Source organism: Callorhinus ursinus, unplaced genomic scaffold (assembly GCF_003265705.2).
Source record: "Callorhinus ursinus isolate GAN/ISIS: 27379988/994484 unplaced genomic scaffold, GSC_fseal_2.0 scaffold8, whole genome shotgun sequence".
Taxonomy (NCBI): domain Eukaryota; kingdom Metazoa; phylum Chordata; class Mammalia; order Carnivora; family Otariidae; genus Callorhinus; species Callorhinus ursinus.
Genome location: NW_027397070.1, coordinates 70,320,664 through 70,347,027, shown reverse-complemented (window position 1 = coordinate 70,347,027; position 26,364 = coordinate 70,320,664). Strand labels below are relative to the sequence as shown.

The 26,364-nt window shown below is 48.9% G+C and overlaps 1 protein-coding gene across 3 annotated transcripts in view; it reads left to right on the top strand.

Moving 5' to 3' along the window:
* LOC141373319 (uncharacterized) overlaps positions 1 to 21,549 on the top strand; it is a 38,095-nt gene extending 16,546 nt beyond the window's left edge. For 2 of the 3 annotated variants that reach the window (XR_012379192.1, XR_012379193.1), the window contains exon 2: positions 10,271 to 13,465. Coding sequence is in view for 1 of the 3 variants with exons in the window: in XM_073895901.1 (XP_073752002.1) it covers positions 10,271 to 10,424; positions 14,029 to 14,413; positions 14,496 to 14,858 (902 nt within the window). In the remaining 2 variants the exon portion in view is untranslated. Of the gene's footprint in view, positions 1 to 10,270; positions 13,466 to 14,028; positions 14,414 to 14,495 lie in introns of those variants that run through there. The other variant, XM_073895901.1, reaches the window with a different exon arrangement.
* The last annotated feature ends 4,815 nt before the right edge of the window (positions 21,550 to 26,364 follow it).

Genomic DNA, 26,364 nt, shown 5'->3' with positions numbered 1-26,364 from the left:
TCTTCCTGTGCCTGACTGGTAATAATTAAGCCTTATCACACATACATATGTACAGGAAAAAACATACATACAGGATTCAGTACGCTCCACGGTTTCAAACATCCACTGGGGGTCTTAGAATGTATCTAAGGTGCCCCTCTTTAAAAAAAAATTTTTTTTTTTAATTTTTTTAAGTAATCTCTACACCCACCCCTCCTGGGGCTCAAACTCATAACCCAGAGATTGAGAGTCACATCGTCTACTGACTGAGCCAGCCACACACCCCAGAACAGTAAGATCTTTAGGGTAAAAACTTCACAGTGCTACACAAGGACTCAGAAGCACAACTAAACAAATGGCAAGGCACACCATGCTGTTGAATAGAAAGACTCAGCATCATAAATGTATTTTAACCCATAAATTCAATGTGATTCCATTAAATTCCAAACCATGTTTAGAAACTGGACAAGATGATTTCAAAGTTCAAGTGGAAAAAGTAAAAACAAAAAGAGCGCTGGAGATTCTATAAAGAGTAAATGGGGAATCAGCTCTATCAAATATTAAAAGACAAAACTGTAATAATTGTAATAGTGGAGCATAGGCACACAAATAGGTCAACAGAACAAGAATTCCAGAAATAAACCCAAATACACAAGAATTTTGTGTGTAATTTTTAAAACGTTACTTAAAATGTCCTAGTAAAAGGTGACTATTCAATAAATAAGGTTAGGACAACTGGGTAGCCATCTGGGGTCAAAATCCAAATGAAGAAAAAATTAAAATACAAAAAAGAAAAATAATATGGGCAGTAAGAGGAGACCCCCTTTTTTTTAATGGTGTTTGTGTCCTGTCATCCTTGTCAAGTGCTTTTGGCTTTTTTTTTTTTTTTGAAGATTTAATTTATTTATTTGTCAGAGCAAGAGAGCACAAGCAGGGGGGCAACAGAGGGAGACGCAGACTCCCCGCTGAGCAGGGAGCCCGATGCAGGGACTTGATCCCAGGACCCCGGGATCATGACCCAAGCCAAAGGCAGATGCCCAAGAGAAATTTTTAATAATCTCAGAATGTGGGTCTTTCTCAATTAGACAAAAGATGCAGAAACCATAGAAGAAATTTGACCACACTGAAGAATATTTTCCCCTCTCAATACTTGTAGATGCTGTAGTCTTTACTACTATGATGGCATTTTGGTCCCCCCACAAAGGGCCTTGCAGGGTCCTTTCCCTCTTAAGACAAAACAATAACAAGGGGCACCTGGGTGGCTCAGTCGGTTAAGCATCCGACTCTTGATTTTGGCTCAGGTCATGATCCTCAGGGTCCTGAGAATCTAGCCCATCATGGGGCTCCACGCTGAGTGTGGAGCCTGCTTAAGATTCTCTCTTCCTCTCCCTCTGCACCTCCTGCTTTCTCTCTCTCTCTCTCAAAATAAATAAATCTTTTTAAAAAAATAACAGAAAATAGGGGCACCGGGTGGCTCAGTTGTTAAGCGTCTGCCTTCAGCTCAGGTCAGGATCCCAGGGTCCTGGGATCGACCCCCGCATCAGGCTCCCTGCTCAGTGGGAAGCCTGCTTCTCCCTCTCCCACTCCCCCTGCTTGCGTTCCCTCTCTTGCTGTCTCCCTCTGTCGAATAAATAAAATCTTTAAAAAATAAAATAAACAAGGAAATGTATGTTTCAAAAGGGCAATTTTATTCTACTTATCCCCCTGTTTCTAACACCCCCAAACTCAGACATGATGGAGCTCAGGCAAGGCCCAAAAACCTCACTCACTGGGTAATTAGGGAAGGGCAGGCACAGTGGAGGCTAGGGCTGTCTACTTTTCTCTCCCTGCTGTCCCTTTGACCACGTCCTATCAGGAAAAGCAGAAGGCCCCGCAGGCAGCCTGTGGGATGGGGGGCCCTGGCCCTGCTCCCGTGGCAGCATTGTCCAAACCACACTGGCGGCTCCCTGCTTAGCTGACCATCTCACACCTTTATGTAAGTTCTCTGAATCGCCTTTGCATAGAAAGTGAAAGTGCTTTGTTAAAAAAACAACAGTGTTCCTTTCTAATAAACCACCATAAGCAAATTCAACAAACCAGAAACTGGAAAAAGTGAAGAGCTCCTATAAATCAGTTAACAATGCAATGGGCAAAGGATATGTGAGCAAACATTTAAGAGAAAATAAAATGGAAACATGTCTCAACCATGAAAAGATACTCAATCTCAAACTTAAGGAAAATGTAAATTTGGGATGCCTGGGTGGCTTAGTCAGTTAAATGTCTGCTTTTGGCTAGGTCATGATCTCAAGGTACTGGGGTAGAGCCCCACATCGGGCTCCTTGCTCAGCAGAGAGCATGCTTCTCCCTCCGCCTGCCGCTCCCCCGGCTTGTGCTCTCTGTCTATCTGACAAATAAATAAAATCTTTTAAAAAAATGTAAATTAAAATAACATAGGTTAAATATCCTCCACTTTTTTTTCAAAGTCAAAAAGTTTGATGACTATTTACAAGGTATGAAGAAACATATATTGCTTTTGGTGGTATATATGATACAAGCTCAATAGAGCATAAATTGGCAATAACCAATACAAATTGAAAATGTAACCACCTGGGTGGTTCAGTTGGTTAAGCGTCCAACTCTTGATTTCAGCTCAGATCTTGATCTCAGGGTCATGAGTTCAAGCCCCAAGTTGGGCTCCACGCTGGGCATGGAACTCAAATTAAATTTAAATTAAGTTAAATTAAATTAAAAATGTATGCACTCTTCGATCCAGCAACCCCACTTCTTGGGGTTTATCCTACATATATCCTCACCAATTTAGATTCCTCATCCTAGCAGAAATCTAAGTGGAAAAGACAAAACAAAAGACTTTCTGTATAGGGGATACTAAGCCAAATTAAGGTCACAAGTAGTATTTTGAAGATAGGGATTAAGAGAGCATGTGATTATTGAATGCTGGGATCCTCAGCCTCTTCTTCCCACTAGGCTGACACAACCAAATCTTTACTCTCCATGCAGAAATTTTAAAGGTTCTTTTCTGGAGAGTCTGCCAGTTCCCAAGATAGAGGCATAAGAGTTCCCCTAACAAATGTCCCATACAGATTACTCTGAAGTGAACCCCAAAGTCTAAAAATCTTAAAACCATGTGTTCAGATCTTCCAAAGTGTTTTTTAGTCCCTGGCTCTCTCTTTTCCCCCAAGATTTTATTTATTTATTTGAGAGAGAGAGAGAGAGCAAGAGAGAGCACACACGAGCAGGGGCAGAGGGAGAGGGAGAAGCAGACTCCCCTGCTGAGCAGGGAGCCCAGCATGGGGCTCCATCCCTGGACCCCAGGATCATGACCTGAGCCGAAGGCAGATGCTGTTAACTGACTGAGCCACCCAGGTGCCCCTAGTCCCTGGCTCTTAATCATAAGCAGGCAACCAGGGATATATCCATACATCTGAGAAAAACCTCTAAACATGAATTTTAGAGATGAAAACAAATGAACGGGGGGGAAAACAATGTTGGAAAAAATAGGCTATGCAGGGAGATGAAAAATTTAAAACATGCTGATATTCTCTGGTAAGTTCATATTGTATCTATGAAACAAACAGGATGACATTTTTATAAGAAAAAAATCTCTTGGATATTAAAAATGTGGGTAGCAGAAATAAAAACACAAGAAGGGTTGGAAAAGAAAATTGAGAAAATCTCCCAGGAAGAGCAACAAGACGAATCTTAGTAGAACTGGAGATAAGAAAGAGTGCCACCCTGAGAGAGAAGTCCAGCATCCAAACACTGGATGAGGAAATTCTCTACAGAATGTTCAAGAAAAATGTCCAGAACTGAAGGACATGAGTCTACAGAACAAATGAGCCTACCAAGTACCCAGCAGAATGGATGAAAATAAATCCATACAAGGCACAACACTGTGAGCTTTTTGAACGCTTGGAATAAAGAGACTATCCCGCAAGCTGGCAGAGAAAATGTCACATACAAAGGATTAGAAATCAGATTGGCTTTAGACTTCTCAGCAACTACACCAAAAGCGAGAACTCAATCTGGATCATAAGCTGTTGGACTCTGTCTTTTTCTTAGTCATTGATGTATCCCACGTGCTTAGAGCACTGCCAGGCGTGTATTAGGTTCTCAATAAAAATTCACTGAACGAAAGAGAACAGTGGAGAAATACTTCCAAAATTCTGAGGAAAAGTTTCTTCCAACCTCTAACTAAACCTAGCAATCAAGTATGGAGTTAGAATAAAGACATTTTTGGACATGTAAGGTCTCAATTTACCGTCCATGGACCCTCTCTCAGGGAGCCATGAAGATTTGCTCCACCAAATCAAGAGAGACAAGCAGTATAGGAAATAAGAGGGAAAGGCACGCGGAACCACCAGGAAGGTGGTGATAATAGTTGTGCATCAGATGTAAAGGGCCACCCAGTCCAGACTGGAGCAGGTGCCAATGCCCACTGCCATTGTCATACCATTTTGTCTAGGGTCAGAGTGCCCTGGTTGTCCTGGTCCAGAATCTCATCTTTGCTTGGTTTGCCTTGACCTTGTACTAATGAATTCCCTGCCACCAGCATTAACTGAGAACCTTCATTTTACACCATAGAAATATTCTGCTCTGACCCCCTCCTGAGAGCAGGAGGTAGGGCAGGATGAACTAAGAAGCAGAAAGTACAGCAAATCCCACTCATCTTGGCACTATTCCTGAGAGACACACTGAACCTGACCCACACTGTAGTCCAGCCAAATGCTCCATCTGTGGTGACCCCTGTGTTTCCCACATTTCATAACGTTATTGTGAAGGTTCTCCCAGACCACCCCCAGGTTCAGGATTCAGCACGTAGTTGTACTCAAGGTTTTGCTTGATTATAGTGAATGGACACACAGTCAACAAAGGAGAAAGGCCATGGGCAAAGTCTAGAGGAAATCAGGTGTGACCCGGGAGTCCTCCAAGTGCAGTCACACAGGGCATGCTTAATTCCTCCAGCACCGAATTTGTGCTAATCCATTACAGACGTAGCACCCAGGGTTTTTATTGGAGGCCAGCCATATAGGCACATACCAGACTGACCCAGTCCCAGAAGGGAAGCAAGTGTTCAGCATAAACTATAGTGTTTGCTGCACAGTTTACACACAAAGGGTCACTCTTATTTAGGGAATGATATCCAAGTCCCCAGATACCAGCCAAGGTCCAACCTTGGAAGCAAGCAGACCTTTCTAAGGAGAGCACTCTTGGGTTTGCTGTGTGAGCCCTCCTACATAGTTGTCCCCTGCTCTTACCCGGAAGGGGTCCTGTAAGCAGTTAGGGAAGCGGAAGCCAGCCTGTGATGGAGAACCTCTGTTTAGTTCTATTTTCCTGGAAGCCTTCAGTCCGATAGTGGTAATGTTGCCTTTTCCTTACATAGGTAGATACATGTGTGCCGTTTAGTTTTCGTTCTATTTACTGAAAGATACCGTTGGGGTACACATGAAGGTGGTAAAACACCTTCCTACACAAAGGAAGTCAAGGGAATGAGTGATGGATTTTGTGTACCAAAACCCATTCTCCCCATCTCCCCTGGTAACAGAGTTGTAATTGAGCAGCATGTGGATGGCTGTGTGACAAAAGTGTTGCTATTGGAGCCTAAGTAGAAGTGATGTGCTGCTTCTGGGTCTGGGTCTAAGACTTTAGGGTGCCTTTCCCATTATTTCTTTCCCCTTTATTGCTGGCTGGCACCCAGAAGTGCCAGTGACACAGCTTCAACCACACAGACAGTAAAACATCCTAGCAACAGAAAACAAAGATATGAAGAATCTGTTTCCCTTAATGACCATTTAGAGCAGGAGCCGCCTCACCAGCCCGGAGTGTTCATGTGGGTCTAGATGTGAAAAAGAAACACTTCTTCATTTTCTAATGCAGTATCTTTTTTTTTTTTTTTTTAAGATGTATTTATTTGACAGAGAGTGTGAGCTGGGGGGTGGGGCAGAGGGAGAGGGAGAGAATCCTCAAGCAGACTCCTTGCTGTGCACGGAACCCAACATGGGGCTCGATCCCAGGACCCTGAGATCATGACCTGAGCCGAAGTCGAGTCAGCTGCTTAACCGACTGAGCCACCCAGGCGCCCCTCTAATGCGGTGTCCTTGAATATCTTTGTCATAGCACATTACCCCCACCCCCCCATCTACTACAAAATGATAACCCAAAAGACAAGATGGCAGCCACCTTAGGCAGAGGTTCCCAGGGAACTTCCAAGATCTAATAATGTTTCTTAACCTGAGTGAATAGGACACCGGTATTGGTTTTATTCTTAGTCTTCTTAATAATACATATGTATTTTACACACACATTTTTGTATGTTTATATGTGTGTATGAGTCATTCCACAATTTAAAAAGAAAGTTAAAAATACAGTAATAATGAGGGGCACCTGGCTGGCTCAGTAGAGCGTGTGACTCGGTCTTGGTGTGATGAGTTCAAGTCCCATGTTGGGTATAGAAATTACATTTTTAAAAAAAGTAAAAAAGAAATCCAATGTGTAATAAAAATTAAATGAAATGTAATGGCTCGTAGCCCTTCTAAAGTCAGGACAAGAATTTCTGTCTCTACCACCAATTAACATTGTACTGAAGGTATTAACCAAAGCAATCGGACAAGAGGAAGAAATTAGATCTATAAAAAGTGGAGAAGAGGAAGTAAAACTTCTGCTGTTTATTGATGGCATGATCAAGTACTTAGAAAACCCAAAGGAATCAACTGAAAAACTGTTATTAGGAGAACTCAACGAAGTGATAAGGTATACAGTTATCTACAGAAATCAGAAGTCTGTGCACACAAACACATAAACAGCATTATGGGGACCATCCTCATACGTGTCCTCTTAGGGACTCATGTGAGCGTTTGCCTTTGATATGTGCTCTGAAGCAAGACTGTTAGGTCAGAGCGTTTACATGTATTCTTCATTTGATTGAAACTGCCAGATGGCTCTCCAGAACAGCTGCACGAGTGGACACATCTACAGCATCCTTGCCAGCATTTGCCATGTACCCAGAGAAGGTGCTTCTGCAAAACCAGGGGCTAAACCAAGAAAGAGGAAGACATGGGATCTAGGAAATAAGGGTTGTAATTGAGGAAAGCGGTGGAAGGAATCACCAGGATGTGTGACAGGCCCACGTTGGAGCAGAAGGACGCAAGGCTGTGGGAAGGAGGGTTCCAGGAAACTCATAGGCGAGCCACTGCATTTAAGTGTTCTGAAAAGATTAAATTGATAGGTAATTGAAGGATCTGTTAGAGACTTTAGGGAAATTTTTTATGAAACAAAAACAGTACAAACATAAACACAAAGCAGAATACCAAGAATAACAGAATAACTGGAAGTTATTTAAAAAAGTGGGGGGCATGTAATGGCAAACTTCCTGGCTCATCATTGAGCAATTGTTACATGTGCTTGATAATGTAAACACTGATTATTGATTTAGCCAAAGTTTATCATAAACTCTGAGAGGATGGGGAAGCAGACTCCGGGGTTGTTGGTGGTGAAAGAGCTAAATCTTCATCTGCCATAGCAGGAAGTCAGTAGTATCTATTGGTCATTTAAAAAATAGCTGTGTAGGCCTATGTCTTGGAAACTGCTAGAAGAGTGAGTGGTTGCCTGTGTGTAGCAGGGTAGAGGAAAGGGGGTGGTGGGGCAGGGACTGCTATTTTTCATCATACGCTTTTTAGAACAATTTCAATTTTAAACTGTATATTTCTTGAGGGTGCCTGGGTGGCTCAGGTAAGCGTCTGACTCTTGATTTTGGCTCAGGTCATGATCTCAGGATTGTGGGATCGAGCCCCATGTGGGGCTCCACGCTGGGAGCCTGCTTGGGATTCTCCTTCTCTCTCTGCCTCTGCCCCTCCTCCCCCCAAAAAACTTAAATAAATACAGTATTCTGTATGTCAAACATACCTCAAGAAAGTGGTTTAAATGTATATGTCCTGAAACAGGTATTCAACAGCAATATAGATCCACAGCATATATTCCACCTAAAGTGTTAAATCAGATTCCACTGAACTAGGAAGCATATTCGTATATGACATTGTAATAGAGGAGCATTAGATTTTGCCTTTGCATATCCAGAAAACCTTTTAATCTGAATTATCTTCAGGAGTCCCCAGAAATCTTACGGTTATCCAGTTATCTCTACATCTATATGTGCCTTAACCCCAGAGAAAGCCCTGTAAATAAGCATTAACAGTGTTCCAGAATGGATGCATAACTGGGAAGTATGAGCTAAGTATGGTTATGTCGAGTCTTATACCAACTTGACGAACCGTTACTGGCAATAGGTGAATTACCAGTCCCCGTAATAGCAGTATACATCCAATCCCTTTGCCGTGGCCTCAGGGGCTCAAGTCATTCTTTACCCCTTCATGTCACATTTGGCCATGCGACTTGCTTTAGTCAGTGCTAGTGAACATAATATGAGCAGAGGCTTGAAATGCGCTTGTGCACAGGCATGTGGCTTGCTCTCTTACACTCCAGTAATCTGCCAGGAGAAGAGCTTCCCTCTGATAACTTCAGCCCAGGTCCCAGAATGCAACACATGCAACAGAGCTGCTCCAGAGGCCTGCAGCCTGAAGCAGAACAGCCCCAGCTAACTCTCCTTTGCATGCACAAGAAATAAATGCTTATTGTATACTTCTGAGCTTCTGTGGTTGTTTGTTACCCAGCATTATTGTGTCAATATCTGACTAATACATATTCCAAGTTAATCTTTCCTAAGTTCTTACTAATACATGTCACAGAGCTGAAAAATGAGACTCTATTTTGGTCTGTAATAGTGCCACAGGTTGGGTTCTCCTGGAAGCAGATGCTGAGGAGTTCGGAGTACAAAAGGTTTATTGAAAAATAACACCTGTGAAGGAAAGAGGGTGCCATCAGACAGCAGTGCAGACCTGGCAGAGCCCTGGCCAGCCCAGAAGGGAGCTCTAGAGCAGATTCCTTGATGGAGGGGTCCTGGGTCAAGGGGAAGTGGCGAGACCCTTGTACTGCTGTCCGGCTCACTCATTGACTAGGGACTACCCAGAAAAGGCAGGGCCCTTAGCTACCATGGCTCACCAGTCATTGGCTGGGAGATGTGATCAGTAATTCAGAAAGAATATACAAAATGTATCTGAAATTAAGACATCCAAATTCAAATGTGTCTCGGCCACTGTGTTGTAGCGCACCGTGTTATTGTAATCAAATCGTTCTTATAATACGTTGACTTACTAATGAAAATGTGTGGAGGCTCTGTCACAGAGCACTTGTTTCTGAGATGGTTTTGCTGCTGCTGGGGCAGTTTCACATGCCGGGCCACATCAGGATAAGGTGCATCAGATACACATATTTGCATTCCAGTAGACGTAGGATGTAGAAGACACATGACTTTGCACACGGATGTACTTGGCTCCTCGCAGTATTGCTACTGGTTCTTGCATAGGACACAGGAGTTCTGATCAAATCCATTTCGTGTAATTGCCAGCAGAAAAAAAAATGTGTGGTGTGTTTATAGTTGAGGTCACTGCGTTATGGAGTATATTCCTAGCAGAAGGGATCTTCTGTCCTGATTAGGCATTGATATGAATTGAATCCTCCACTTACATCTCACACCTCTGGTAACCGGGAGCATTTTCCACCAGCTGCCTTCTGGCTTCATGGGTTTCAAACCTTGCTTCTCCCCAACTTCTCACACACTTCTGTTGCCAAGTGCCCTGGGGCCCATTCACATCCCTGAAACCTCTGGCCCCACACCCTTGGCTACACAGAGAAGCCACTGAGCCACGTACTCAACAGCCCACTACACCTAAACTAACTGTAGTCATCTGACAGGAGAAGCAGAAATGGAGCAAAAAGAGATCGTGGTCTTAGCCATTTGCGGTGAAATAGCTGAATTTTTTCAGAATTTACAAAAACATGAGCACATTGCTAGCACCTGCCAAGGGGCCCAGGCTGGTGGGGGACCCTCCATGACAGTTCCAACTCCACTTAGTCCTTCCCCCCATGATGGTGGCTGCTCTCCAAACCGCACCAGCCCCGCATCCCACTCCCACATCCAGCCCACAGGACTTCCCCTTCGACCACCTCCCCTTGTCTCCACTCTGCTCTTCCCCACAAGTACTTTTGGGTCCTTCCCCGTACAGCCATGGCACCTGCCCATTGCCCTGATGAGGCCTCCAAGAGCCCGGCCAGCAGCACAGCAGTGGTGGTGAAGACTCTGAACAGTCACCCATTAATCATTTTGTTACCATTGTATTATTTTGAGTCAGATGTTGTCTCTTTTCTACTTATGCCCTTTATTCTGTCCTCCGTGTTTCAGATGAGAGCCCTTCAGGTCAGGCCCACCTGTCTCATCAGCCTCTCGGGCGCAGCATCCCAGGTTTGTCGACAACGGCCTCTGTCATTGCCGCTCAAGGTGCCGGTCCGCTTTGCACGGGAACGGAGTCCTCAGCACCACAGCGCGCGCTGTCGAGGTCAGCCGACTGTTCTGGTAGCGAGCTTTCCCAGTGAAGAGGCAGAGCGTTGATCACGTCCTGGGGCGAGCCATCGGGCAGCAGTTTGAAAATTGGCCGCCAGCCCACAGATCATACTTTGAGGGTCACTGTCTTTGATGACATGACTTGGGGTCTTAGGAGGTTTGTAAATACCCTCTCGTTTCCCGGCTTGGACTCGGAACTACTTGAGAGACGTGGGAGTTGGACAGGTGGAGATTAAGCTAATAGCTTTATTACTGAAAAGCTGATTAGAAAGGAGGGCTGTGCATCTGTGGCCAAAGGGACTTTCCTTTGAATTCATCTCACCCACCCTGAGCTGGGCCCCTCCTTAGGGCGGGATGCCTGCTCTGCAGGAGGGCAGTCAGAAGACGATTGGTTTGAGTGTGCTGCATCCGCCTCCCGGACACCACCCATCATTTCCTCTGGGAGAGGAGGAAAGGGGGCAAGGTGGGCTGACAGGCCAGAAGTGTTAGGTCGGCAGTGGTCACAGGCCCTTAACCTGGAGTCCATGGCTTCAGAGCGTCTCTGGAGTCCCTGAGATTGAATGGGGTGTGTGTGTGATTTTTCTAGAGAGTCTGCAACAGATGTTGTGGGTCCTCGGCCAGATCCCTTTAACTCACCCCCAGGCGCTGCTGTGAGTGTTCCTACCCACTTCTTTGATGAATCCTCCTTGGCCTACAGGGAGCTCCCGGCCAGAGAGACTATACCTGCCCCCCACCAGGGGAAATTGACTGACTTGGGGTACAAAGGCCACCCCTTGCCTCCAGGTAGGAACAGCTCTAGTGCAATTCAGGGTCCAGGACAGCTCAGGAGATCGGGCAGAAGCTAGTCCTCAGATGAGGCCACTTCTTGCTCAGCTTTTGCCCCCCGCCCTAGCCTGCTTTCCTCACTCCCCTTCTTGGAGCACTCCCTCCAGAAATTATGTGTACAGAAACCCTTGTCTCAGCCTCGGCTTCCAGCAGTGACGGGATTCACAGTCCTTGGCTCTCCTCAGATTCTGAAAGTGGTTTATGATTCCGTTGTGGGTTGAATCCTGGCCCCACAAGAGGTATGTCCACATCCGAATCCCTGAAACCTGTGAGTGTCACCTGACTCGGGAAAAGGGTCTTTGCAGATGCAACGAAGGATCTTGAGATGAGATAATCCTGGATTAGCCAGGTGGGCCCTCAATCCAATGACAAGTGTCCTTAAAGAGACCCACACAGCAGAAGTGGCCCCATGAGGACAGAGGCAGGGGCTGGAGCGGGAGCAGGTGACCACAAGCCAAGGAAGGCCTGGAGCCAGCAGAAGCTGCAAGAGGCCGGAAAGGATCCTCCCATAGCGTCTGTGCAGGGATCATGGTCCTGCCACACCTTGATGCCTGACGCTGGCCTCCAGGACTGTGAGAGAAGAAACGTTTTTTTTTAAGCCCCCCCCCCCCCCCCCCGCCTCCGGTTGTGATCATTTGTCTCGGCAGCCACGGGACATGAATACCTCCAAAAGGTTAAGAATTCCCTCTAGTCGAAGCTGCAGTCCTGCCATGTGGAAGTATGAGCGTGTGCCTGGGCCGGTGGCCCCCCTGCCCCTCACCTGCATCACTGGCGTCTCCGGCTTGCCATCCCCAGGCCCTTACAGGGTCGAGCTTACCAGGAGCCTGTGAGCTGCTGACATGACGGTGCCCGGTGGCTGCTCTTCCGTCTATGACAGGGAGTGTAGGGGACTTCTCAGGGCTGCGCTCACTGCCTTGGTCCACCCCCTCGTTCTTCTTGCTCTGAGAAATACCGTAAAGGCCTGTTTTGTTTTCCTTAGGATTTCTGGCAAACCACAGCACGGTCTTCCTGACGGTGTTTTTCAGGATTGTGTCATGTTCCAGGATTCATCTCTGATGATGCTTTCCTTCCTCTACATTTTGTCCATCCTCTCAGAAAACTAGCTCAACAGAGAGCTCGTGCGAGCACACTGGACTCCTCTGTTCCTTCCCTCTTGTTATCTCCATCATGGTTATTCATGATGTATAATCAGGATTTCTTTTTAGAAGCTCCTTACTTGATATTAGCTGACAGAACAGAAGGTTCTTGATTAAATTGTGACTCTTTTCTGCTCACTGAAAGTCAAAAGCTAATGAAGTACTTTGATCAAAATGAATTTTTATATCCATTCTATGAGAATAGCAAAAAAACTTCCAGGAGCAATCAAATGGCTGTGTGGACCGATGCTTTCAGAGGTCAAGAACCATCGATCAGGAGGTCTGTTTCTGAACAAGGAACTGGAAAAGCCAGATCTGCTCACGCCAGAGCACAGATGGGAAGTAAATGCCTCCTAGGGGCTCCTGGTTCACAGGAGTGCCCCTCCCCCCCCAGACCCTTGCAGCAGCTTTCTCATTGTCTCCCTGTACCTAGGTTTGTGATCCCCAAATTCCAGTTCCACCAGCCTCCTGATCTTCCTAGAACACAGATTTCCATGTGGCCTTCCCTGCTCCCCACCGTCTCCTGTAGAATAGAGACCACACTCCCCACACGCAGTCCCAGGCCTTCCAGATGGGCCCTGCCTTCCCGCAGAGTGTGCTCCTGCCCCACTGCTTCTCACCTTTATACCTCTGCATGTGCAGTCCCCTCCTCTGGCGTGCTCTTCCTCTGCCTTGACCAGATCTCCCTGACCACTCAGCTCCAGTGTCATGGCCATCGGGAAGTCTTCTGGCCCTCACTGTGCTCCCATAACACCCTGAGCCTATTTTTGTCATGGCGCTTACATCAGAGTATACAATGATCTATTGTGTCTGTCTCCCCAGCACTGAGTTCCCAGGACAGGAAGTGCATCTTGTAGATCTCTGAGTCCCCAGACCTAGATCAGTGTGTGTCACATGAAGGGTAAATGAAATCTCTTGACTCCTAGAAGGAATATCAGGGGCTCGATCCCACAACCCTGAGAGCACGACCTGAGCCGAAATCAAGAGTTGTACGCTTAACCGACTGAGCCACCCAGGCGCCCCCCTATTCTGTATTCTTTCATTTACCCTGTAAATTATCTTGGAATGTTTGATACTTAACGTTTTTGGTTTTGTTTTTTTTTAGATTTTATTTATTTATATGACAGACAACCGAGCACAAGCGGGGGGGGGGGGCAGCAGGCAGAGGGAGAGGGAGAAGCAGGCCCCCCGCTGAGCAGGGTGCCCAATGCAGGGCTCCATCCCAGGACCCTGGAATTATGAGCTGAGCCAAAGGCAGACGCCTGTCCAACTGAGCCACCCAGGCGCCCCTACTTATGTTTATTTTATCCAGAATAAAAAGAAACTAGAAATGTTTATAATAAATCTATTATTTAACTTTTTCATTATTTTTATACATCCACTAAGTTCTAAAAATTATTTGAGGCAAGTTATAATAGAAGAAAAAATATCAAACCATGAAACCCCCACCAGCAGAGACTTCTTCTGTTGCCCAGGACCAGGTCACGTGGCCCCCTGACCGCTGAGAGTTGGGGAAGCTCAACTTCCTCAAGGGGAGAGGCTGTTGAAAATGACTGAACAGACAACCAAGAGTGTCTGCCGCTGAATGTAAATAGCATCTACGAGTCATTAATCAGATTCCTTTCTCGTTCACCCCAGGAGTCCTGCCTCACTAGCAAATAAGGTTCCATCTCTTCAATTTGTAAGGCACTCTGAGTGCTTCCTAAGAAGGCAAATTCATTATTTTCTCGAGATCCTCCCTGAGCCCACCGAACACCGAACTCCTGGGAATGCTGGTGCAGCGTTCAAAGTTCCTTTGGTTGCCAGAAACAGAAGCCTAGCTCCCAGTAGCGTAAACGCAATGGGCTTGTGGCCTCCCAGTGCCGAGGTTCGGGAGACACGGGGGCTGGAGCGTGGCTCCCCTGCCTGCATCTTGAAAGCTTCTCACCGTCTCTCATCTCCGACTCTCCCCGGTGACTTCAGTATAACCTTGGATATGAGAAGGAGAAATAAGCTCTTCCCGCCAATCCCAGGGAGGAGACACCTGGGGAAGGGCTCTTCCCGCCAATCCCAGGGAGGAGACACCTGGGGAAGGGCTCTTCCCGCCAATCCCAGGGAGGAGACACCTGGGGAAGGGCTGTGATTGGTACGACTGCAGTCTGGTCCTGTCCCAAACCAGTCACCACAGCCGGTGCCCAGCCTGTGGTACTAAGCTGGGCCACTCCGCCAGAGTCCCAGGCTCGGTGGGTCAGGAGCACGGCCCCGTGAGCAAAGGAGCAGGAACGCGCGCCAAGCTGAGCAGACAGCGGCCGTCCACCACGCTGACCAGGGACCCGGTCCTCCCAGCCACCCCTGCTGAGACTCGGACAGCCTGTGCAGGGCAGGAGGGCCCCACTCCCCGAAGCTGTTGCAGAAGCGACACAGCGTCCTACGGACCGGGACAGTTCAAGGCTGCTCAAGTGGGACTCTGTCCTCACAGCTCCCTGTGAGCAGCGATACCTCAGGCTGTGGCAAAGGCACCAGTCCACCCAGGCCATGCTCACACCCCACTCAGTCTCCTTAGGGCTCCAACAAACAGCTCTGTGGCCCTGTGCGCTTCATCCTTCTCCGTGGCATGTCCAAGAGCCAGCCCCTGCCCAGGATTCCTGCCTTGCCTAGTCTCCCCAGGGCAGAGGCCCTCCCTTCCTCCTGGCCTCAAGCTCAGCTCCATTTCCTAATCCAGGGGGCTTTTCATTCCTTTTGGGAAAACCCCACCCTGTTATATTGGCTTGTTCACGGGACAGTTTCCTTCATAATGAAGCATCAGCTAATATCAAGAGGCTCTTTGTAATGGTGCTGCTTCTGAGACCAAGCCAAGGGTGGCCCATTAACAACTCAAAATCCAATGGCTCAGTCGGTGAAGCTTCTGCCTTTGGCTCAGGTGATGATTCCAGGGTCCTGGGATTGAGCCCCTGCTCAGCGGGGAGCCTGTTTCTCCCTCTCCCTCTGCCTGCCACTCCCCCTGCTTGTGCTCGCCCTCTGTCTCTGTCAAATACATAAATAAAATCTTTTTTTAAAAAAAATTCTCTGCAACTTCTTGAGCACTTATTATGTACAAGGCATCTCCCCTCCTTCGTCTAATTTAACCCCCCAAATACTCGCAGGAAGTAGGTATAATTAGTCCCGTCTGACTGATAGGAGAAACTCTCAAAAGGCAAGTGTGTGACAGAGCCTGAATGTGAACCTGGTTTTTGATCCCAGGGCCCCTGAATGCAGAGTATGTAAGTCTGTGATCTGCAGGGGATGAAGTCACGGAAGCACTTGGCTCACTAAGGTCTACACACACACACACACACAGCTGTTTAGTGCAGGAATCGCATCCACCACGTGTGCATACGTCCTGGGCACCATCAACCATGGCCTCGTGGGATTCCAAGAGCAAAGAGCCTTTGGCCCCTAAAATCAAGTTAGCCGCACCTCCTTCCCTGTCAGAGAGGCACTGACACCCATTCCCGGCTGAAGGAAAATCTGGCATGGGGCCACAGAGAGGCAGCCTGTCTGGCCCAGTGAGGTGCCTTCCTAAGGGACTTTCAAGGGGGATTGGCCAGAGCCATGAACTTCTGAACCCATCCAGAACCTTACACCCTTCAGGGCAGCTTGCCTCCATCATCAGCATGGAGCTGTGATGGGGTCTGGGAAAATACGCAACAAGTTCCGGTTCCAGCTGGGGGCCTTCTAGCCCAGACCAAGAGAAAGTGCCTGACCCACGGCGGAAGTGCCACCTTCCTTGGTAACTCAGGCGATGCTGATGAGCCTAACAGCATCCTAGAAGTCACCCTTCAGACCCGTGTTCGAATGCCCAAGTAGGAAGAGAACATGCTATGTATTTTAATCCACTGGACCATTCCCGAGAAAGTTGAAGGAAGCCAGGGTGTGCCCTGCTGGGTCAGGTCTGCGCTCATCCTGCGCCCCTAACAGGGCCTGGCACGTGAGTTAGATCTATTTCGGCCTAATACAGGCAGCGTCCCTCCCTCCAGCCACTGTGGTTTGCTCTGTTGCCAGCTTGCCCCCAGGTGACTTGGTGGCCACGAACCCAAGGCAGCCTTCCAGCTGGTTCGGTCGAACACGTTTCTTACTAACACCTAGGGAAACCCTGGCACCAACCTCACGGAGATCTGCCTCACCATTCCCAACAGATGACTCCACGGCTCTGTTGTGTTTGTGATGCCATCAGGGCTCTCGTTCACTGGCACCCAAAGAAAGCCCTGAGGGTCCCCTGGGTGTCAGATGCATGTGTCCTGATCCAGCGCTCATCTCCCTGCTCTCAGCTCCTCTGGGTCCGTGTGCTCCACGCCACTGTGTCCTCAGGCTTCCGCTGGAGATGAGGCAGAGGGGGAGAGTTCTAGGAGATCAGCAACCATTCATGTTGTTTATATTGCTAATGGCGCATGGACCATGGCTTGACATGGCTCTTCTGAACATTTCTACCTAAGTTAACCAGCCATCCAGCCCACCTGGCGGGGCCACCGAATGGACAAACAATGTCTTTATCTTTCTCATTCATCCCCTTGTCTGCCTGTTCTTTCGGAAGTGCACCTCCTGGGGGCCCACTACAGGCCCTAGCAATGCCCAGGAGGGTCCCAGGTCCCTGCCCGCAGTGCACATGACAAATAACCACGGTACAGAGCTACCACACCTGCATGAAAAAGCACCATGGGAGGAAAGAGGAGGAAGACAGTACCAGCCCCGTGGCTCCCCGAGGAGGTGGCTCCAGAGCCACACCTTCAGCCCCTGCTCACGGAGAAAGAACACAGGTGGGAGGAGGCGTGCAGGGGTGTCTCGGGAGAGTGGTGGTGCTGGGGGATGAGCCCCAGGCAGGCTGTACTGAAGCCTTTGGACTTGATCCTAAGGTCAAAATGAACCACGGAAGGAGCCGAGCCATAGAGGGACTGTCACATTTGGTGCCTAGGGATGTCCCTCTGGCCTCTGGTTAGACATGGGGTGGGACATTTGTCGTCGCCTCTGCTCCTCCCGTAGCCCCTCCACAGATGGCAGTAAAGATGACACACGCGTGTGTCACACAGAACGAAGGAACAGGACAAGAAAGCAGCAGGAGGGCGCCGTGAGCCGGGTGCTGGGCTGCAGGACGCAGACAGGCGGGCAGGAGCTGGCCTCACCTTCGTCGCCCGTGTGCTCACAGCCCCCAGCCTGTCCAGTGCCCTCGGGAATTCGAACGAGAGAGGGAGGTACTACAGTACCAACTGGAGAGTTTTTGTGACTTGTGGGTGAGGGCCCAGCAGTGTCAGCTTCTCTAGAAAGGGACTTCACAGGCCAGGACACTGAGGCCCACAGAAGTTAATCTCCCCAAGGCCCCATAGCCTACAGTGGAGCAGGGATTCAGACCTGTGCCCGTAAAGACATGAAAAGATAATCTCTTCTAATTTTTATCTGTAAAGCTCTATTAATGAAATAATTATTTAAAAATCCCCCCTTTTGGAATACTACTCAGCCATCCAAAAAAATGAAATCTCGCCATTTGCAACGGTGTGGTTGGAACTAGAGGGTATTATGCTAAGTGAAATGAGTCAATCAGAGAAAGACAATTATCATGTGATCTCACTCATATGTGGAATTTAAGAAATAAAACAGGATCGTAGGGGAAGAGAGGAAAAAATAAAACAAGACAAAATCAGAGAAGGAGACAAACCATAAGAGGCTCTTAATCAGGAAACAAACTGAGGGTCGCTGGAGGGGAGGAGGGTGGGGGATGGGGTCACTGGGTGATGGGCATTAAGGAGGGCACGTGATGTAATGAGTACTGGGTGTTATACAAGACTGATGAATCATTGACCTCTACCTCTGAAACTAATAATAATACATTATATGTTAATTAAATGAATTTACATTAAAAATTTTTCAACTAATTAACATTGACTTAAAATCTTAAACATACGCTCATTTAAAAAAATAATAATAATAAAAAATCCCCCCTTTAAAAGAGAATTGTTGGTGAGCCTCCCAACTCTTGTCCCTTTTGAGGAAGGATGGCAGCAGTGAAGGGAGCCAGGCTCCCAGCAAGTTCTCTCAGGAGTCAGATCGATCAAGGAAATGCACATTAAAATGACAATACCATTGGGGCACCTGGGTGGCTCAGTCATTAAGCGTCTGCCCTCGGCTCAGGTCATGATCCCAGGGTCCTGGGATCGAGCCCCACATCCAACTCTCTGCTCCACGGGAAGCCTGCTTCTCCCTCTCCCACTCCCCCTGCTTGTGTTCCCTCTCTCACTGTGTCTCTCTCTGTCAAATAAATAAATAAAATCTTTAAAAAAATAAAAAATAAAATGACAATACCATCTTACACCCACCAGATGGGCACATTAAATGACAAAACCATTTTACACCCACCAGATTGGCAAAAATGCTAATATGGCATACCAGGTGCTAGTGACAGTGTGGATTAAGAGAGTCCTGGGTACCTCAGTTGATTAAGCATCTGCGTTTGGCTCAGGTCATGATCCTGGGGTCCTGGGATCGAGTCCTGCATGAGCAGAGAGCCCGCTTCTCCCTCTGCTGCTCCCCCTGCTTGTGCGCGCACTCTCTCTCTCTGACAAACAAAATCTTTAAAAAAAAAGATTCATTTACTGCCCAGGAGTGTCAGTTGAGAACATTTTGAAGGCAATTTGGCTGTATCTGCTAAAATGGATGAGTTTAGTACCCATTGTAACCAGGAAACATGACTAGAATGTCCATAGCAGCACCAGTTATAGTAGCAAAGTCTGGAGACAACCCAGATGTTTACCCCCAGAACAGACGCACAAATCGCAGTATAGTTGTGTAGTAAATATTATGCGGCAGGAAAAAGGAGTAAACTACTGTTGCACAAGTCAGGACGAATACATTTCTACAAGCATAGTGTTGAGAAGAGGTTACAGAATACATGTGATAACCATTTGTTTAAGTTCAAACACATCCATCACTTAAGGACACACGTACGGATGTGGTAAAACAGCTCAGCAGTATCGGTAATGTGTGTCTTCAGCAGGGTGGCCAGTACGCGGCTGCTAACATTATTATCACTCTTAGTAGTTGATACACATTATAGATCTGAATCCTGAGGGAACTCACTGGGAGCCTGGCTCCCCTCACTGCTGCCATCCTTCCTCAAAAAGGACAAAAGTTGGGGGAGACTTGCCAACAATTCTCTTTTAAAGGGGGAGTTTTTAAATAATGATTTCATTTATAGATTTTTAAAGATAAAAATTAGAAGCGATCCCACTAATGACAGGAACACCAGTGAGACACGGGCAGGAGAATCCACGACTGGGTGGTGGGCACAGAAGTAAACGTGGTATGTGGCTTCTCACCCATAAGAATAGCCCACAGGCGCCCGGCTGGCTCAGCTGATAGAGCATATGACTCTTGATCTCAGGGTTGTGAGTTCGAGCCCCATGTTGGGCATAGAGCTTATATTAAGGAGGAGGTGGAAGAGGACCACCACCACCCTCATTAGGCATGTTGTCATGTTTAACTCGCTAGTTGTTCCAATTTGCGCCTTGCGTGGGGGCTCAAACGCAGGACCCCGAGATCAAGAATCATATGCTCCACCGACTGGCCAGGTGCCCCTGTGCTGTATTTCTAACTGAAATGCAAAGTTGCTGGAAGGGCTCTGGATATATAGGCAGCATGTCATCTGCTGCTACGGTGCTGATCAGAATAATCGTGAAGTCGCTTACAAACTGTTATTATACAGCCCTTAGCAGCTCGAACTCTGAACTTTGCATTATGATTTGCCACAACATATTCGTTGGGACACAGTTCAGTAAAACATTGACACGCTTGTCTGCCCTAACTTCAGAGAAGGTACGAGGATCTGCAGTGTGTGCAAGCTTCCAGTAACTCACTGGGTGCTCAGTTCTATTTCATAATGCACTTGGACCGTGGTTGATTGATCCTCCAGTGAAAGACCTTAGAACCTTACTAAGGCAAGTGGAACCTGGTCCAGCTGTCCCATCCCTACCCCCATTTTTCCCGATGAGGAAACAGGCTTCAAGAGGAAGGCCCTTGCCCCCAAATCAGCAGAGGTGGAACAGAAGAGGGACAAAGAAGAAGACACATCCTCTCCCTGGGGGCTCTTAAACGAGGAGTGGGCTTTTCCAGGCAGGTGAAAGGGAAGGGCATGGGCCAAGATGCGAAGGAGCAGAGTGCTGGGGTGCAGCGGGGATACTTCATTGCGGGGTTTGGAGGTGAGGGGAGAAGCAGCAGGACTAGCTTTTGGAGAGTCTGGTGAGGCCAGCTCAGGACCCAAAAATGACAACCCCTTTCGTGGCAAGGTGGCCAGACCAAGATGCTCACTGCCTGGTCAACTGGCCGCATGGGCAGAATCCTAACTGACCGGCAGATGCTCCCTGCTTCGGTGCAGACAGAAAGGAACTGTCAGCCAGGGACGTCACACCTGCTCATTCCCCCCTCCCCCTCCAATTTCAGTTTGGGACCCAACCCCACCCTTCCTGGGGGTATCAGGATCAATAGCCCCTCTGGGTCAGCTGGACCTGTTCTTCCACTGGCTGAACAAGAGGCTGCATCCGGGTGGGGGTCAGACTAAAGGACTTTGTCCTTGTGACAGCCCCTGTGACAGCCGGGACGAAGAAGGGAGCAGGGAGGGCGGGGCCCGCTCCACCACCCTGATGGCCCAAGAGAGATCGGAGGGAGGTCGGGAAGAGGAGCAGGGAAGTCTGGGCATGCTAATGCTCCACGTTAGCACTCAGATGATTCCCATTTCAGCTTTTTTAACCTTCCTGCCTTTCTTCATGTGTTAGGTTTTGGCAGTGAAATACAATTTTTTTTTTAATTTCAAAAAAATTGCCTTCCTTTTTCTTCCCGACCGTTTCCTCTCTACTCACCGAAAGGCTGGAAGCTTTTTGCTTTTGCCATGAACTTTTCAGGGCGAGACGTTAATGATGGTGATCTAGACTGTATCTCACATAATTCTCTCTTTCCTAATTCTCCCGTTCATGAGAAATAAACACGAAATCCCTGAACATCAAAGCCATTTCCTATTAGAGACCCCCAAACAACCCATCAACTGGCCAGTAGATGGCGCCAGAAGTCAGTCACTGCCTTTGGACCCAAGGGCTCTAACCTGGTGCCTTCCTTCACACACGTGCTCATAGCCCGTCCATAACCTAGATGGCCAGCTGCCGTGTCTTGAGCCAAGTGGGGGGGCGGGGAGGCAGGGGAGAGTGAGGAAGTGGGAAAAACAAAGTCTAATTTTATTTTTTTTAAAGATTTTATTTATTTGAGAGAGCGCGAAAGAGCACATGAGAGGGGGGAGGGTCAGAGGGAGAAGCAGACCCCCTGCTGAGCAGGGAGCCCGATGCGGGACTCGATCCTGGGACTCCAGGATCATGACCTGAGCCGAAGGCAGTCGCTTAACCAACTGAGCCACCCAGGCGCCCCACAAAGTCTAATTTTAATTCAGCCCCATGGGAAAGGAAGGAGGCTCGTAGAATGAATTTGGCCTGAGGGAGGGGATTTCTCAGCTGAGCTTGGCAGGCACCTGTCCCCTGGAGAAGGGTCTCGCAGGAGGAACTGCTCTAAGGTTCCAGGCACGTTTGGGGAACAACTGAGAGTGGACAGCCAAGGGTCTGGGAAGGAAGACCAGGGTCAGACCATAAAGCCCTTGCATTGCTGCAGTCATCTTCGTTCAGTGAAGGAGTGAAAGCATGCTGTGAAGATGTTTCATCTGAGGGTGATCATTTCATTGAAGGGCGTCATTCCTGCTGCCTGGGAGGCCGAGGGAATGGAGGAGGGAGGCTGGAACAGAACCAGAACACAATGCAGCGGCGTATTCTTGCCCCGCCCGCTGTCGCCCTTTCCTGTTCTCCCTCCCTCTGCATCTGCTTAACTGCTATACTCTTCAACTCCAGGCCACCTGGTCAGGGCTGACAGTGGTGCCTCCCCCTCGAGACAGTCTGGGGCGGGGTTCTGCCGCCAGCGTTCCAGGCCCTGAGGGCACCAAGGGCAGGTGCAGAGATGGGGAGGATGCGGGTCTCGGGCAGCAGACAAGGGGCCTGGAGGTGGCATGAGCTGGGCAGCCAGGCCCCAGGTCTTGAATGCATGCACGGGTACTGCTGGCTTGGTGCCTGGGGGGGCCCTGGGCATGCCTGCCCTGGGAGGTGGGCAGATGAGAACAGAAATGAATGTAGAACAGGTGAACCCAGCCAGAACCAGCTGAAGGTGGCCAGGGCACGGGGGCTGCGGGGCTGGGGCAGGGTGGGACTTGGAGGATGGAGGGAAAGGTCATTTAAAAGGAAAATCCACCAGCCTGGGCAGCATTCAGAATGTGGGGGCCGAGGGATGAGTCAAAGATGACTCACAAGGTTTGAAGGTGAATCAGGGAAAGCGACGGTGCTTCCAGGAAGAAGTTGGGAGCCCACGCCCGGGGTTGCTGTTCTTTGGGGCCTGAAGAACTGGTCTGGACTGCCCCACGTGTCATTTGCATGTTTATAGCCTGCCCCTCCCCCGCTAGAACGTAAGCCCCTGACGAGCTGAGACTCTCCTGCTCTGTGCCTTGCCTTGGGGGGCTCAGTCTACACCTGTCCACGCCCCGACTCAGAGCAAGGCCAGGAGAGGCAGCCTGGGGCTTCTGTGAGAGGGAGATTGGGAGCCCAAGGGGGACAGGGAGGGGGTCACACAACCCCCCCGCCTAGGTGCAGCCTCCTGTCTCTCCAGGTTCCCAGCTCTTCACTTAAGACTGGGACTGCATCCTGGGGCAGCCCTGTGCCTACCAAGCCGGTCGGGCTCCCACCCACCCCTCCCACCACGTCCTTGCTCACAATACAGGGTCCTGTTGCTGGGTGCCCATCCACTTGGATGCCCCACATGGCGACACTGAGCAGGTCACCTGCTGCTCTGGCCTGGGCCCCACATTCCCCGAGGTGACTGCAGCATCCCCCACGCAGGATCCCCCATGCAGGACCCTGCGGGCTCCTTCACTTCACCTGTGCTGTTAGCTTGCCCTCCTTGGTCTCCTGCAAGCCTGCCCCTTCTCCACCCACCAGCTCTGTGGGTGCAGGCCTACTCAGCTCTCCCTGGGCCTGACCTTCATGCACAGGACAGTCAGAGTGGAACAATGTCTGGACAGTGGGGCCCGGGGACAGTCTCCCATGCCTCCTGTGCTACTCGGGCCACATTTCAAGTCCCCTGGCACAGTGCACTGCAGGATCTGGCACCTACCTCTTGCTTTGGCTCCAGTGGCCACCCTGCCCCCTGCAGGCTGTGCCCCCATCCTACCCATCCCACAGGAAGGCTTCTCTGGCCTCCATTTCCTTTCCTGCCTCGCCTTCTCCCTGTTCCTTAGGACTCCTCCTATTCCTTCTAGATTTCACGTTTGCACATGCCCTTCCCCGCCTCCCCCCACCAGCTGCTAACACCACTCTCCTCCATTCTCAGGACCCTCCCAGCACCCATCAGTTTACAAATTTGTGTATTTGTCTGGCGTTGGCTTCACATCTCCACCATGCATGCGGTGACCTAAGTTTGCAGACACTGCATCCCAGGGCCTGGACACGGGTTCAGGGAACAACTGGACACCGTTTCCCTATCAAAATGGCCACACTCCGCTGACAACGATGGGACAGGAGCGCAAGGGAGTGTTTGTGGCGCCTCCTTCTGGTGATAACGTGTGCAAATTAACAGGAGAGTCACCAACCCCATCTGGGCCTTCCAGGGATGGCTGCCCCGCTGAGCCTCAAAGGATGGGTTAAAACTGGCCAGAAGAAGAACAGTTTTGGTACCAAAGTGTCCCCAGTTTTATAGTTGGTCGGTGGGAAACTAGCTTGCTGTGTGGGAATCCACTTCAGGGCCAACTCTAAGTGGCCAAGTCACTCAACCTCCCCTCACTCCTGGAGTCTATCCCTTCACTTCCTTTGGGACCGTGCTCTCCCTCCCCTTCCCGCTCCAGAAATGAGCCCAAACCCCGCAGACGGGTACAAGTGCAGGACAGCATTATGGTGACCTGGCGACCGCCAGCGTGGGTCACCCTTCTCCCTGCTCTCCATTAAGAGAACAGCGCATCCATCCATCCACGTGCCAGGTGCTCTGGGCTTCCCTGGGATTCGCTCACAGCATCCACCCACATCCTTACTGTGATCATCACTGTTGTAGAGATGAGAAGACCAAAGCACAGAGAGGTTGACCAGCCTGCTCAAAGTCACACAGCCACTAAGTGGAAGGGACGGGGCTCACAGTCCAGACCATCCTTTTCCAGGTCAACTGTGTCTCTTTCCAAAATAGGAACCACTGAATTTTCCTATATCATTATAACTCAATTCTGAACATTTTTCCTAGCTCTTTGCTAAATACCAGTTCTTAAAGAACAGCTTTATGAGGTATAATTGACATGCAACAGTCGCACATGTTTAAAGTACAATTTGATATGTTTTGACATACACGTACACCTGAGACACCGTGACTGCAAACAAGACAGCAGATGCATCACCCAGAGCTTCCGCGTCGCCCCTCTGTCCCCCTCCCGAGCACCTGCCGGCCCCACCCCGCCCAGGCCTCCACAGATCCATTTTCCATCACTAAAGTTTAGCCTGCATTTTCTAAAATTATATCAATGACTGGCATCTTTCCTTCAGCATAATGATTTTGTATACAGAATATGTACCAGTATACATCATAATCTGGGCCATAAAAGAAGTCTCGATAAAATTTGAAAGGATTCAAATCATGCAGAATATGTTCTTCGACCATAATGGGATGAAATATTAGAAATCAGGGGCGCCTGGGTGGCTCAGTTGGTTAAGCGACTGCCTTCGGCTCAGGTCATGATCCCGGAGTCCTGGGATCGAGTCCCACATCGGGCTCCCGGCTCAGCGGGGAGCCTGCTTCTCCCTCTGACCCTCTCCCCTCTCATGCTGTTTCTCTCCCGCTTGCTCTCTAATAAATAAATAAATAAAATCTTTTTAAAAAAGAAAAAGAAATATCAGAAATCAGTAGCAAGGGGTGCCTCAGTCAGTTAAGCATCTGACTTCAGCTCAAGTCATGATCTTGGGGTCCTGGGATCGAGCCCTACATTAGGCTCTGTGTTCAGCAGGGAGTCTGCTTGTCCCTCTTCCCTCTGCCCCTCTCCCCGCTCTGCTTATGCTCTATCTCTCAAATAAAATAAAAAATCAGTAACTAAAAGATTTCTGGAAAACCTCCAAATATTTGGAAGCTAACACATTTACAAATCATCCACGGGTCAAAGAAGAAATCAAAAAGGAAATCGAAGATGTCTTTGTTTACTTTCATTCACATGTGCAGTCACTGCATGTCAGGCCCTGTCCTGGGTCATTTCCAAAAACAGACTTTGCTCGTTTCAGCCTTGTAACCCTACAAGAAAAACAGACTTCCCATGCCCCTGGTACAGACGGAGGCACAGAGTAAGTGACTTGCCCAGGCCACGTGGGTTGGCAGGAGCAGATCTGAGATTTGAACCCAGGGCACCAGAATCTGTGCCTTGTGTTCCAGCTTAATGGAGGGACACGGAAGGTGATCACTTTTGGACCAGCTCAACAAATATTAGGGAGCTAATCTGCAGGACTTGGATATGTAACAGAAACACAGTGGAGGGAGCAGGAGGAGATTGGGTGGGAAAGGAGGTGAGGGGGCACAGAAGAGCAGGGGTTGGGGGGCTCACTGGAGTGGGTGAGCATGTGCCATGTTGGGGGGTCCCACATTCTGAGAACCTATTTATACGGGATTAGGCCTGGGAGGAAGAGAAGTCAAGGTGGGAAGGGACCCTAGGGAAATGCGGGAGCTGAAGGTCCACGGGGACATTAATTACAAGAAAAAGAGAGGGAATGGTGTCCAGGCCAAACGGTGTGGGGCCGTTCACAGAGTGAGGTTTACAAAGGTGACAGGGAGCATGGTGGGAGCACTAGGAAGGTGGGGTGTCCTACAGGGCCCATGAGCCTGGTTAAGGCAGCCGTCTTTCGGGCACCTGGGTGGCTCAGTTGGTTAAGCGAC